The 15,007-nt window shown below is 42.6% G+C and overlaps 1 protein-coding gene across 2 annotated transcripts in view; it reads right to left on the bottom strand.

The window, feature by feature from the left end:
* The window catches only part of EYA2 (EYA transcriptional coactivator and phosphatase 2), a 294,449-nt gene that overhangs the window by 102,737 nt on the left and 176,705 nt on the right, over positions 1-15,007 (bottom strand). The window contains exons 6-7 of one of the 2 annotated variants that reach the window (XM_003316981.5): positions 13,176-13,243; positions 11,085-11,262 (exon numbers count right to left, since the gene is read on the bottom strand). The exons of the other annotated variant lie outside the window; for it this stretch is intronic. Coding sequence (XP_003317029.2) covers positions 11,085-11,262; positions 13,176-13,243 — 246 coding nt within the window. The remainder of the gene's footprint in view (positions 1-11,084; positions 11,263-13,175; positions 13,244-15,007) is intronic. 2 annotated transcript variants of the gene reach the window in all.

The following is a 15,007-nucleotide window of genomic DNA, read 5'->3' as shown; positions in this document are numbered from 1 at the left end:
AATATTTCATTTCTATTGCTGAGTACTATTCAATTGTATGGATACATCAGAATTTGTTTATCCATTCGCCTGTAGGTAGACGTTTGGGTTGATTCTAGTTTTCAGTTCTAATAAGGCTGCTATGAACATTAATTCACACATTGGTCTAGATGTAAGCTTTTTATTTTTACTGAGCTTGTTTGCTAGGTCATATAAGAAGTAGTGTTTAACTTTTTCAAAAATGGATGAGGCTGGGCATGGTGGCTCATGCCTGTAATCCTAGCACTTTGGGAGGTCAAGGTGAGAGGATTGCTTGACCCTGGGAGTTTGGGACCAGCCTGGGCAACATAATGAGACCCCCGTCTCTACAAAAAATACAAAAATTAACTGGGTTTCGTGGCACACACCTGTAGTCCCAGCTACTCAGGAGGCTGAGGCCAGAGGATCACTTGAGCCCAGGAGGTTGAGGCTGCAGTGAGCTATGATCACACCACTGCACTCCAGCCTGGGTAACAGAGTGAGAACCTGTCACCAAAAAAAAAAAAAGAAAGAAACAGATGAATTATTTTCCATAGTGGTTGTACCATTTTCCAGCAGTGGATGAGAGTTCTGGCTGCTCCACATCCTTGCCAGCCCTTGGTATGGTCCGTCTTTGTGATTAAAGCCATTCCAGTGGGTATGTAGTGGTTGTCTCATTGTGAACTTAATTTGCATTTCTCTAATGATTAATGACGTTTGGCATCTTAATCATGTGCTTTTGGCCATCCCTATATCTTCTTTGGTGAGGCATCTATCATCTGTTCAAATATTTTGCCCATTTCTTTATTTTTATTTCTTTATTTTTTGAGACAGGGTCTCACTCTGTCAGGCTGAAGTGCAGTGGCACAATTACAGCTCCCTGCAGTGTTGATGTCCCGGGCTCACACGATCCTCCTGCCTCAGCCTCCTGAGTAGCTGGGACTACAAGCCTGCACCACAACACCTGTCTAATGTTTGTATTTTTTGTAGAGACAGGGTTTCCCCATGTTGCCCACGCTGGTCTTGAACTCTTGGGCTCAAGCAATCTGCCGGCCTTGGCCTCCCAAAGTGCTGGGATTAGAGGCATGAGCCACTGCACAGAGCCAGCCTGTTTCCTTTTTTTTTTTTTTTTTTTTTGAGACAGAGTCTCACTCTGTTGCCCAGGCTGGAGTGCAGTGGCGCAATTCTGGCTCCCTGCAACCTCTGCCTCCTGGGTTCAAGCGATTCTCCTGACTCAGCCTCCCAAGTAGCTGGGATTACAGGCACATGCCACCACACCCAGCTAATTTTGTATTTTTTAGTAGAGACAGGGTTTCACCATGTTAGCCAGGCTGATCTCGAACTCCTGACCTCAGGTGACCTGCCTGCCTTGGCCTCCCAAAGTGCTAGGATTACAGGCATGAGCCACTGCACCTGGCCCTGCCCATTTCTTTATCAGATTGTTTGCTTTCTTATTATTGGATTTTGAACACTCCTTCTATATTCTGGGTACACATGCTTTATTCGAGATATGCCTTGCAATTATTTTTTCCTGGACCATGGATTTCTTTTCATTCTCTGAACAGTTTTAAATTTGTATGAAGTCCAGTTTATATTCTTTTTTTCTTTTTGGATCATATTTTTGGTGTTACATATGAGAAATCTTTGCCTAAATCAAAGTCACAAAACTGTCTCCTATGTTTTCTTGTAGAAGATTACAGTTTTATATTTAAGTCTATGATCTATTTTGCATTTTTTGTGTGTCATGTGAGGTATGAAGTATAGATAATCAGTTGTTCCAGGTTTTTTTTTTTTTTTTTTTGAGATGGACTCTTGCTCTGTCACCCAGGCTGCAGTGTGGTGGCATGATCTTGGCTCACTGCAACCTCCGCCTCCCGGATTCAAGGGATTCTCCTGCCTCAGCCTCCCAAGTAGCTGGGATTACAGGTGTGCGCCACCATGCTTGGCTATTTTTTGTATTTTTAGTAGAGACGGGGTTTCATCATGTTGGCCAGGCTGATCTTGAACTCCTGACCTCAGGTGATCCACCTGCCTTGGCCTCCCAAAATGCTTGGATTACAGGCGTGAGCCACTGTGCTCGGCCGTTCCAGCATCTTTTGTTGAAAAGACTGTCCTTTCTCCATTTCTCCATTGAATTGTCTTTTGTCAAAAATCAGGTGACCATATACATGTGGGTTAATTCATTTATTTACTGTGGAGACCGGGTCTTACTCTGTCATCCAGGCTGGAGTACAGTGGTATGATCATAGCTCACTGTATCCTCAAACCCCTGGCTGAAGCAATTCTCCCACCTCACCTTCCTGAGCAGATGGGACTGCAGGCACAACCCACTGCCTGGGTTATTTTTATTTTTTTTGCAGAGACAGGGTCTTGCTATGTTGCTCAGGCTGGTCTCAAACTTCTGGCCTCAAGTAATCCTCCCTCTTCGGCCTCCCAAAGTGCTGGGATTACAAGCACGAGCCACAGCACCCAACCTATTTCTGAACTCTCAATTCTGTTCCATTGATTTATTTGTCTATTTTTATGCCAATGCTGCATTGTCTTAAGTACTGTGGCTTTAAAATGGATTTTAAAATCAGGTAGCCCTCTAACTTTGTTCTTCTCTACAAAAGTCATTGTGGCTCTTCTTGGTCTCTGCATTTCCATTTAAAGTTCAGAAACAGCTTGACAGTTTCTTAAAAAAAAAGCCTGAGATGTTGATAGAGATTGTATTAATCTTATAGATCAATTTGGGAAGAGCTGGCATTTTAACAATATTAAGTCTTCTGATTCACGAACCAGGTATATATCTCCATTTATTAATGCCTTCTTTAACTTCTCTCAGCAGTTTTATAGGTTTTAGTGTAAAGTCATGCATATCTTTTGCCAAATTTAACCTTGAGTATTTCACATCTTTGATACTATTTCAAATGGCATTTAAAATATTCTATTTCCTGTTGTTTGTTGATTTTTAGATATTCACCTAGTACCCTGCAACACTGGTAAAGTTACTTTTTAGATCTAGTAGCTTTTTCATAGATTCTATCAGATTTTCTACATAGGTGACCAGGTCATTTTATCTCTTTACTTCATGAAGTTTTACTTCTTCTTTTCTTATTTTTAAAAAATTTTAAATTAAGTTAAATAATCATACCTTTGGATGAAAATTATTATATTTAACTGTCTGGGTTAAAGTGAGTTCTTAAATATATTTTCATTAATCATTATTTATATTTGCATGTTACTTAATAATTGGCAGGGTTGGCTGGGCACAGTGGCTCACGCTTGTAATCCCAGCACTTTGCGAGGCTGAGGCAGGTGGATCACCTGAGGTCAGGAGTTTGAGACCAGCCTGACCAACATGGTAAAACCCCGTCTCTGCTAAAAACACAAAAATTAGCCGGGCATGGTAGTGGGCGCCTGTAATCCCAACTACTCAGGAAGCTGAGGGAGGAGAATCACTTGAACCTGGGAGGCAGAGGTTGCAGTGAGCCAAGGTCACACCATCGCACTCCAGCCTGGGCGACAGATCGAGACTCTGTCTCAAAATAATAATAATAGGCAATGCATATTTTTTCTTTCTCTCTCTCTCTTTCTTCTTCTTCTTCTTTTTTTTTTTTTGAGACAAGGTCTCGCTTTGTCACCCAGGCTGGAGTGCAGTGGTAAAATCTTGGCTTGCTGCAACCTCTGCCTCCCAGGTTCAAGTGATTCTCCTGCCTCAGCCTCCTGAGTAGCTGGCATCACAGGCGTGTGGCACCACGCCTGGCTAATTTTTGTATTTTTAGTAGAGACGGGGTTTCGCCATGTTGGCCAGGCTGGTCTTGAACTCCTGACCTCAGGTGCTCCACGTGCCTGTGCCTCCCAAAATGCTGGGATTACAGGCATGAGCCACCATGCCCAGCCTTTTTATTTCAATTTTCACAGCAACCCTGTAGATGATGATGATGATTTGTTAATTGGACAAATAAAAATTGTGTATATTTATGATGTACAACATGTTTTGATATATCTATATATTGGGGATGGCTAAATCAAGCTAATTAACATTCACTTTTTTTTTTTTTTTTTTTTACTAAAAACACTTAAAATCTACTCTCTCAGCAAGTTTCAAGTATATAACACTGATAGGGTTTGGCTCTGTGTCCCCATCAAATCTCATCTTGAATTGTAACTCCCACAATTCCCACATGTCATGAGAGGAACCCAGTGGGAGGTGACTGAATTATGATAAAGACATACCTGAGACTGAGCAATTTACAAAGGAAAGAGGATTAATGGAGAACTCAGTTCCATGTGGCTGGGGAAGCCTCACAATCATGGCCGAAGACAAGGAGGAGCAAGTCCCCATCTCTACAAAAAATTTAAAAATTAGCTGCGCATGGTGGCACACACCTGTAGTCCCAACTACTTGAGAGGCTGAGGGAGGAGGATTGCTTGAGCCCAGGAGTTCGAGGTTACGGAGAACTATGATCATACCACTGCACTTCAGCCTGGGTGACAGAGTAAGACCTTGTCTCTTTAAGAAGGAGGGTCTTTCCTGCACTGTTCTCGTGATAGTGAACGAGTCTCGCAAGATCTGATGGTTTTAAGAAAGCAGCAGTTTGCCTGCACGAGCTCTCTCTTTGCCTGCTGCCATCCACGTAAGATGTGACTTGCTTCTCCTTTTTTTCAGCCATGATTGTGAGGCTTCCCCAGCCACATGGAACTGAGTTCTCCATTAAACCTCTTTCCTTTGTAAACTGCTCAGTCTCAGGTGTGTCTTTATCAGCAGCATGAAGATAGACTAATACAAATACCTTATTTATTAACTATAGTCACCATATTGTACAATAGTTCTTCTGAACTTATTTCTATTAACTGAAATTTTGTATCCTTTGACCAATCTTCCCTCCCCTCCACTCCCCTTTACTCCCTCCCTCCCTCATTTCCCTCCCTCCCTCCCTCATTTCCCTCCCTCCCCCCTCCCTCATTTCCCTCCCTCCCTCATTTCCCTCCCTCCCCCCTCCCTCATTTCCCTCCCTCCCCCCTCCCTCATTTCCCTCCCTCCCTTCCTTCACCTGATACCTGTGGTAATTGTGTCTTCTTTTCTAATTCAGGTATTTCGTGCTATAAGTTTCCCTTTAAGTACTGCTTTAATGACATTCCATAAATTTTGATATATTTGTTTTCATTTTCATTCAGTTCCAAGTGCTTTTTAATTTCCCATTGATTTCTTCTTTGACCCATGGGTCACTGAAATGTATATTATTGAGATTCTGAAGATTTGGGAACTTCCCAAAAATCTTTCTGTAATTTATTTCTAATTTAATTCCACTGCTGTCAGAGAACATGCTTTGTATGCCTTGATTCTTTTAAAGGTACTGAAACTTGTTTTATGGCCCAGAAGATATTAATATTTATCTTGGTAAATGTCCCATGTGCACTTGAAAAGAATGTGTATTTGCTGCTGTTGGGTGGAGTGTTCTACAGATTGCCTGTTACATACAGTCTTTTCCTTTCACTCCAGATCTTGTTTTCCTCTCCAGAGAAAATGACTATTAACAGTTCTTATTGCATCCTTCTAGAAATTCCTTATGGAATATGAGTAAATATGGGTATTAACCTACACTTAAACTTTTAAAAAACTCAGGCTCACATTACCCATGTAACTCTGCCTCCTGCTTTTTTTTTTTTTTTTAACCTATCACAATAGCTCAAAGAGAAACCCACAGTAGCACAAATATATCTAACTTATTCTTTTTAACAGCTGTATAGTATGCTACTGGTGGATGCACCATGATTGATTTAACCTGTTTCCTGTTAATGGCATGGTATCCAGGTTGTTTCCAGCCTTTTGCTATGATGCTGCTGCAATAAATATTCTTTTTTTAAAAAATAAATATTCTTGATGTGACTGACTTAAGGACTTCGAGTTGGGGAGATGATCCTGGATTCTCTGAGTGGGCCCAGTGGAATCACAACAGTCCTTATAAGGGGTCGGGGGCAGGCGTTAGAGAAGGAGATGAGACAATGTAAGTAGAAACTGGAATGATGCAGGGTCATGAGCCAAGGAAGGCAGGTGGCCTCTGCAGGTAGAAGGGCAAGGAAGTGATTCTCCTCTGGAGCCTCCAATACTATAACCGTGCTGACCCCTCGATTTTAGTTCAGTGAGAGCCATGTTGCATTTCTTACCTCCAGAACTGTAAAATAATCACTGTGTTGTTTTAAGACACAAAGGTCATAATAATTTGTTACAGCAGCAAGAAGAAACTGATACAGTCTCCAAACATTTCTGATTGTACCATACTCATCAGCAAAAAATTTTCTACTGCACAGATCCATCATATATATTGTAGAGCAAACATAAACAGAAATTGAGAAGGATAAAGGGGATACAAGAAGTTTCAAAATGCATTTTTGTATGTATTTATGTACTAACAGTACAAAACCCTTGTGGTTATCACTAAAATTATTTGCATAATAGTATTAATAAATTTTTAATCAGTGAAAAAAATAAGTATTCTTTTTACTTAAGTGTTTGTACCTAGGTCAAAGTTTATCTTTCGGATAAATTCTTAGATGTCGAATAGTTGAGTTAAAAGGTCTATGCATTTTAAATTTTGTTAGATGTTGCCAAATTACACGGAAGAGCCTTCCCAATTTCTTCTTGAGAGATTAAAAAAATTCTTCTTCTCTTGGCAAAGGAAGTTGATCTTAGAAGTTAAAAAAATCCTTCAACTTCTTTTTAGATAATTTGTATCATACTTAAAAATGTAAAAAGAAAAAATCCTTAAGGAACCAATGATTTGGTTTTTCTCTTAAGTAACATGAGATGTTCAGATTCTGCCCTCTATATCAGCAAATTGCCCTGTAATCATCTGCAAATTGTTGGCACTTCACACACACATTAATGCATGTCAATGCAGAGTGTCCTGTGGCGAGGATGGGGTGCGTGGGGGATGTGAGTGGTGAGAGCACCAAAATACTATATCCAGGCAGTGCACACAGTGAGTGTGATCTGTCAGTAAACCTCTAGAGCCTCTGGAGTTTGGAACCAACCACTCAAGGATATCCTGGATAATTTCAAAAGTAGAGTTTTTATGGGAAATTTAAAAAGAGTGCATGAATGTGTGTGTGTGTGTGTGTGCATGTGCGCATGTGCACACACATATGCTTAAATTCCTTTACAGTGAACACTAGGAAAAAGAGGCAGGAGACCTCAGCTACAGCTGACCATTATTTACGTCATTAGATTTTATGTCAGCTTGTTAGACACACAGTAAAAACCATCTCAACCACTTACTGTTGAACCTTTGATCAAGGGATAAAGGAAGAACAGAGGGAAACAAGACAGAAAAATTTCAAAGACACAATGAGCCTTTATATTCACTCCTGATGGGAATGAAGAGAACCTTCCCACAAAACTCAAATTCTGGGGAGGTAAGTTTTTCGTTTGCCATTCAGTTCACCATTGAATTATAGACGGATAGTGGCATCTACTCGATGGTTTCCTGCTTATAGTTCCTCTCTGCCCTAATTTCTCATCAGTGTTTTGTTTTTCTCTCCTTTGTTGAAATGAGATCGGAAGAACCACATTCTGAAAATCAGGATGGCTAAAGATAATTCAAGATGATGACAGAGAAAAACTTTGTTAAACTTCAAACTCTTCAAAGAAAGTTATTAAATAGGTACTATGCATATTAAATATTCTGGGATGAGATCACAATGACCAAAATCAATGCTCAAGCTCTAAACCTTTTAAAAAGTTGACTTTATTTAACATGCTTTGCCATATTGTCTCCATTTGTCATCAAACCAAGGATAACTCACTCATTCCCAGTGATGGAAAATTTAAGGGCTAAAATCAATAGCCACACCAAGAACCCCAGGAACAAAACAGGTGGGTCTTCCCTATTGTTCCTTTTCTAACAATCAACCAATTAATATTTGTTGATGACTGTCTCCACACCATCGTGCTAGCTTAGCTTCTGCAAAGCCCTACAGCATCAGTAGGTTTCAGAAAAGAAGACAAAGGAACGAAACTCAGTGATATCTACTGACATTCTAACGTATTGCTGCCATGTTATTTAATGTTGATAAGCCAAAACCACCTTGTAAAAGAGAAGATGTGCATAGCAGGTCTGGGGAATGAATGAATGAATCCACAGGCTGGTGCATTAGTTGCATAGGGATGTTACATACCAAGTTCTGTGACCACAGAGGGGTCAGGACATGGACTCTGCTACATGTTGCTCATAGTGTAGGTGGCATCCATATCAAGGTTGTGGACATTTATTGTTTTTGCTCACCCAGTGTCTCTTCTGTCTTCTTGTAGTTACAATGCTCTAGGTTTTTTGAGGTGATCACCTCTTCCTCACTCTCAGTCCCTGGTGGTTGAGGTGAGGCTGACCCCAACTCTAGCTCCAGCCGTAGGCATGAGCCCAAAGTCTGCTGCTTCATCCCAGCATTCCATTCCACTGACCACAGAGATTGGTTTGGGGATGAGCATGTGACCTAAGCTGGGCCAATGGGAGCTTTACTTGGGACTTTTGCAGGAATGGCTAAGAAGGAGGAACTATGTTTGCTGGGATGGATTAGCAGACAGGATTGAGCTCTGGGTAGCTGGTGGCCATCTTTGCCACCATAGGGGAGGAGCTTGCCTGAGAACGGAACGAACCCAGGAAAATTCAGAGCCAGAAGGAAGAGAGAAACTAAGTCTCAACATTGTCATTGGAACACCTGGACCTAGCTCTAAACCCCTGTATATCTAGGTTAGATATGCCTAAAAGTTCATTTGCTTTTTCTTAAACTAGTTTGAATTGGATTTTCTATATCTTTTGAAGCCAAAAAATCTTGGCTAATCAAAAGGGTTTCCTAAAACTATTGTGCCATCAGAAACAAACATCCTTAAAGATAACCCGATTAAAAAATGGGCAAAGGACATGAACAGACACTTCTCAAAAGAAGACATATATGCAGCCAACAAGCATATGAAAAAATAATATCACTGGTCATTAGGGAAATGCAAATCAAAACCACAATGATATACCATCTCACACCAATCAGAATGGCCATTATTAAAAAGTCAAAAAATAACAAATGCTGGCAAGGTTACAGAGAAAAGGGAATGCTTATACATTGTTCATGGGAATGTAAATTAGTTCAGCCACTGTGGAAAGCGACCTGAAGATTTCTCAAGGAACTTAAAATGAAACTACCATTTGGATATATACCAGCAATCCCATTACTGGGTATATATCCAAAGGAATATAAATTTTTCTACCATAAAGATACATGCATGTGTATGTTCATTGCAGCACTATTCACAATAGCAAAGACAAAGAATCAACCTAGATGCCCATCAATGGCAAACTGGACAAAGAAAATGTGGTATATATACACCATGGAATACTACGCAGCCATAAAAAATAAGATCATGTCCTTTGAAGCAACATGGATAGGGCTAGAGGCCATTATCCTAAGTGAATTAACACAGGAACAGAAAACCAAATACCACATGTTCTTACTTATAAGTGGGAGCTAAACATTGAGTACACATGGATACAAAGAAGGGAACAATAGACCCAAGGACCTACTTGAGGGTAGAGGATGGAAGGAAGGTGAGGACTGGAAAACTACCTAGTGGGTATTGTGCTGATTATCTGGGTGACAAAATTATCTGTACACTAAACCTCCACGACATGCAATTTACCCATGTAACAAACCTGCATGTGTACCCCAAACCTAAAATACAAGTTGAAAGAAAAAAAAATGAACATGCTTAAGGATGTTTTGAAGGATTGTATAATTCTTGAGGACCCTGAGTCGCTATACTTGAACCCCTCTTAGACAAAGAATCAACATTTGAAAACCTCTGCCCTTCTGTTCTCAAACGGATTTTAGATAACATATTCCTGGCCGTACACAGCCAGGCTGTGTACACAGTTCCTGGCTGTGTATGGCCAGTGCATAGCAGGAGTGCTGGTTATGGGGGCCAACAAACTGGGATTGGGATCCTAGCCCCACCAATCACTAGCAAGCTCCTTATCACTCTCATCTTCATTGTTCTTATCTAGAAAAAGGGTGGGGATAATATAAACCTGTTTTTGTGAGGATTATGCCTCTCCTTATCACAGTTTGTAATGAGATATTTGTATGATTATTTGATTCCTGTCTGCAAAGCTTAACTCTACACTGCACTTTATTTCCCAAACTAAAGGGAGGGCCTGGAATGCAGTGGGAGCTTAACAAATATTTGTTGAATAAATATATAAGTAAATGATTAGAGAAGACCACACAGGTATGTGCTCAGCACGAAACAGATGGGTATTTTATTTATTTATTTAATTTTTTGAGATGGAGTTTCACTCTTGTTGCCCAGGCTGGAGCGCAATGGCGCGATCTCGGCTCACTGCAACCTCCGCCTCCCAGGTTCAAGCGATTCTCCTACCTCAGCCACCCTAGTAGCTGGGATTACAGGTGCCTGCCATGACTCAGGCTAATTTCTGTATTTTTAGTAGAGATGGGGTTTCATCATGTTGGCCAGGCTGGTCTCGAACTCCTGACCTCAGGTGATCCACCCACCTCAGCCTCCAAAAGTGCTGGGATTACAGGTGTGAGCCACCGTGCCCAGCTGGTAATATTATAAATACTACCAGGGTTCATCAACTCCAAGGCCTACATGGGCCAGGCAGTAATGAACATGGGGTAAGCTAGCTAGATGTGGAATTGGGTGTGTCCTTTCTAAAAAGAGCAGACACACTTAGTTTTAACCAAGTGGTGTTCCTTGGGAATGTGGCTACTATGGCCAGATCTTCTTTCAAAAGAAGCCAGAAAATAGAATTTTTAGGTATTTATAAAATTTTCTGACTTTTAAACGTAAATGCAATTAAACACACGCACAAACAGGCCAACAAAACATGTCTGAGAGATGGATTTCGCCCTTGGGAGCCTGTTTGTGACAACTGGGACCCATATCCAGGTCCCTCCTTCAGAGAAGCTCTCAGGCCACATCCATGAATGACCCTTGGGTAACCTGTTTGTTACAATTGGGACCCATGTGCGGGTCCCTCCTTCATAGAAGCTCTCAGACCACAGCCATGAATGGCCCCACCAGTGACTGCACCTACCAGCAAGTGACTCGGAACTCTGGTTGGGGACGTTGTGAGATGCCTCCTGGAGGACGTAGGTGGACGTGGAGAGGGGCGAAGGGCAGATGCTGCTGGCCGGGACGTAGGGAGGGTTGTAGGATGAGCCGTAATACTGGGGGTACTGGCTCTGGGGGAAGCCAGGGTAGGAAGGATAGTCCTGGGAAGAGAAAAACAAACCAAGGACATATGTGAGAAAGCCTTTCTGGGCTCGGGCCATTGGTGAGCCTGGCCACACCGTCTCTCCATTAGAATAAATGCTCTCTGTGGGCAGGAACTGTCTTCATTTTGGTTTCCCAGAAGCAGACCCCGGGGCAAGGATTCAAGTGCAAGGAGGGCTGTTTGGAAGGTGAAGGAGACACCAGCAGGGGAGCGGGGAAGTGAGAGAGATGTGGGACAGCAGCCTGCATAGGTGCTTCTGTGGTAGTGACCAGAGATGAGCCCTATGAGGAAAAGCTGAGATGGTCTAAAATCCACATCTCAGAACTGCCTCTCCCACGGGTCAAGGGAGTGGAGGGGTTTATACATCAACTTGTTGGTCTTCGAGAGCTGCACCCAGGGGGCTTTAATTCCCACGCACTTCCTGCCTGCCCCGTGCACTGGTTCTAGAAAAGCCCCTTGGGCCCAGGCATGCAGATGCTGGCACCTGGAGGTCCACAGGCCACCCTAAGGGACATAGACGTGGCCCTGATGGCACCTGTCCTGGTCACTATTGTATCCTCTGCACCTGAAACAGTGCCTGGTATATGCAGTAACTCAACAAATAGTGGTTAAATTAATAAACAAATGCATTAACAAGACCACACCGCACCCCACCCCACCCCGCCACATGACACACACACAAACCTAGAAGACCGCACACACACCCACACAACACACAAACCCAGGAGACTAGGTGATATTTTATGTTCATGGGGAGGAGGTGCAAATACAGCAGCACCTACACAGCATTAGGGGTCCAGAATATTCTATGAGGGAGTCATGGAGATCAATTCAATAGCTGCCAATCACCTTTGATCAAGCTTTGTTTAAGCAGACCAGCGATCCCAATTCTCCAACAGTCATTGTTTCAAATATCCTGCCCCACTATCACCAAACCAGTGCTTCTCAACCCTGCACGGAACTCATGGAACGTTCTGCTTCCTGGGCCCCGCCCCAGAGCTGGGAGTCAGAGTTCCTGGGGGTGGGGGTTGGGGGGGGGTGGTCAGTGTTTTTGAAAAACACAGATTTAATGGTGAAATGGAGGGTTAAGAACCACATCTTAAGAAGTACTGTTTTATTTACAAGTATTTTATCTATGTACATAGTACATTAGAAATAATGCAAAAATACATGAAACAATTTTTACATTTGCTAAGTTTTAAATTATTTAGATTCTCACTGGAAAAGAAATTGCGTATTCCTCAGATCTAAATATGTTAAATATTCCTAAAGCCCATCCACCCCAGGGTGGTTCTGTTTTAAATGGTAGCCTGAAAGCAGGTGAACCTTTTGTTTTGAAATAATTTTAGGTGTACAGGGAAGGTGTACACACAGCAGAGTTACTGCACACTTTGAGCAGATGCGAACTCTTAATTCACTTTGTAAGTGACACCAAGAGAATCAAAGTACTAGCCAACATTTACCTATATAGAGTTGACTTTGCTCTATTTAACAAGTATTTATAAAGCCCCCACTGTGTGCTGGGCTCTCACCACTGGGGATGCAGAGGTGAGCAAGATATACGGTCCCCCTTGAGAAGCCCATGGTCTGGTGAAAGAACCCACCCATTTGTATTGATATATACCAGATTCAACAGTCAATGGGTGTCCTGAGTCCAGGTCAAGATGGAACATACTTGTAGATCTCCATGACATCTCAGGAATCTTCTAACAATTCCTACGTCTCTGCCTGTATACTGTGTCCTTCCAGCAGCCTTTTGCACAATCTAGCCCCTGTAGTCTCCAAACCCAGGGACTAAGAGGCAGGTTCCCAATGGGGATTGTGTGTGTCGTGGGCTCTCTGGGTGCCCTGATGTAAGGGGAATATTTCCAGAAAGAACTGAGGAAAGAATCGGGAGGGAGCCATGTCTACCTGGTGCACACTCCCGAAACCGGCTGCGTTGCCCAGTCCATTTCCTCCTTGATAGAACCCTGTTGTGCCTGTGGGAAGGAGGAACAGGGGTACAGGTTAGGGTTCTTGTCTTTTTTTCTCTTTAAAGCAGTTGTTAGCATTTCATGAACCTCCCTCCATGTGGCTTCAAGGGTGACAGCTGGGCAGAAGCTCTGGTTCCTAGTGGTAATGCCTCACACCAGCGTTCCCAAAGCAACCCAGGTGAGACTTGTTGACACTAATCCTCTGGCGACACCTACCACCAGCATCACCACGGCCTCCTGGGTGCTTCCAAGTGCTTGCTGATGCGGCCGTGGCTATGGCTCACGTGACCCCTAAGTCTCTGGGTCTTCCTCCGTCCGGATGGCATGTTGGCGGCCCAGACCCAAGAGCCAGGTTAGGTTTCTTACAGTCGGAGAGGAACAAGCAGGAGGAGGGTGCCATGGCCAGGTGGGGTCTTTGAGGTCTGACAGGCTGGGAGGGAACCTGTGACTTTGGTTACCAAATTTCTCTGAACCTCAATTTCCTGGATAGATGATGAAAATAAACGGTTTCCTTTTCAAAGGGCTATGGTGAGAAATAAGTGAGATAGTGCCCACTACCCGGATCCTGGTCCTTAATAATTATGTTTTTAAAAAATCTGAGGCCAGGTGTGGTGGCCTCAGATTTTTCTGTAATTCCAATGCTTTGGGAGGCTGAGGTGGGAGGATCACTTGAGCCCCGGAGTTTGGTCATTTAAGTGTTTCACTTTTTAAAGAAATGGCCAAACTGTTTTCCAAAGTGGCTGTGCCATTTGCATTCTTACTAGGAATTCACGAGAGTTCTAGATTCTCCAGCACTTGGTAGTTTCAATCTTCTTGATTATGGCCACTCTAGCAGTCTGGTCAACATAGTGAGATGTTGTCTCTACAAAAAAATTAAAACATTGGCTGGGCACAGTGGCTCACGCCTGTAATCCCAGCACTTTGGGAGGCTGAGGCGGGAGGATCAGGAGGTCAGGAGCTCGAGACCAACCTGGCCAACATGGTGAAATTCCGTCTCTACTAAAAATACAAAAATTAGCCAGGCGTGGTGGTGTGTGCCTGTGATCCCAGCTACTAGGGAGGCTGAGGCAGGAGAACTGCTTGAACTCGGGAGGCGGAGGTAGCAGCGAGCCAAGACTGTGCCACTGCACTCCAGCTCTGGGTGACAGAGCAAGACTCCATCTTGGAAAAAAAAAAAATTCCAGGTGTGGTGGCGCATGCCTATAGTTCCAGCTACTTGGGAGGCTGAGGTGGGGGGATTGCTTGAACCTAGGAGTTTGAGGCTGCAGTAAACTACAGTCTCACCACTGCACTCCAGCCTGCGCAACATGGCAAGACCCTGTCTCTAGAAAACAGTAAATAAAATAAAAAATAAAAATTATTTATTTTAAAAATTGTGGTATATATACAACATAAAATTTACCATCTTAACCATTTTAAAGTGTACAGTTCAGTGGCATTAACTACATCCACATTATTGGGTACTCATCACCATCATTCATCTTCAGAACATTTTTCATCTTGTAAAATTGGAACTATGTACCCATTAAACAACAATGCACAATGGCATAGATGTACAACATCCAATATTGGGCTATTATGGATAATGCAATATAAGCATTCACATACAAGTCTTTGTATGGATATATATTTTCATTTCTCTTGGGTAAATCCCTAAGAGTAGAATTACAGAGTTGTGTGGTAAGCATATGTTTACCTTTTAAAAGAAACGGCCAAACTGTTTTCCTAAGTGGCTGTGCCATTTTACATTCTGACTGGTAATGCACGAGA

This window comes from Pan troglodytes, chromosome 21 (genome assembly GCF_028858775.2).
Source record: "Pan troglodytes isolate AG18354 chromosome 21, NHGRI_mPanTro3-v2.0_pri, whole genome shotgun sequence".
In the NCBI taxonomy this organism is placed as follows: domain Eukaryota; kingdom Metazoa; phylum Chordata; class Mammalia; order Primates; family Hominidae; genus Pan; species Pan troglodytes.
This window is presented reverse-complemented; position numbering and strand designations above follow the sequence as displayed.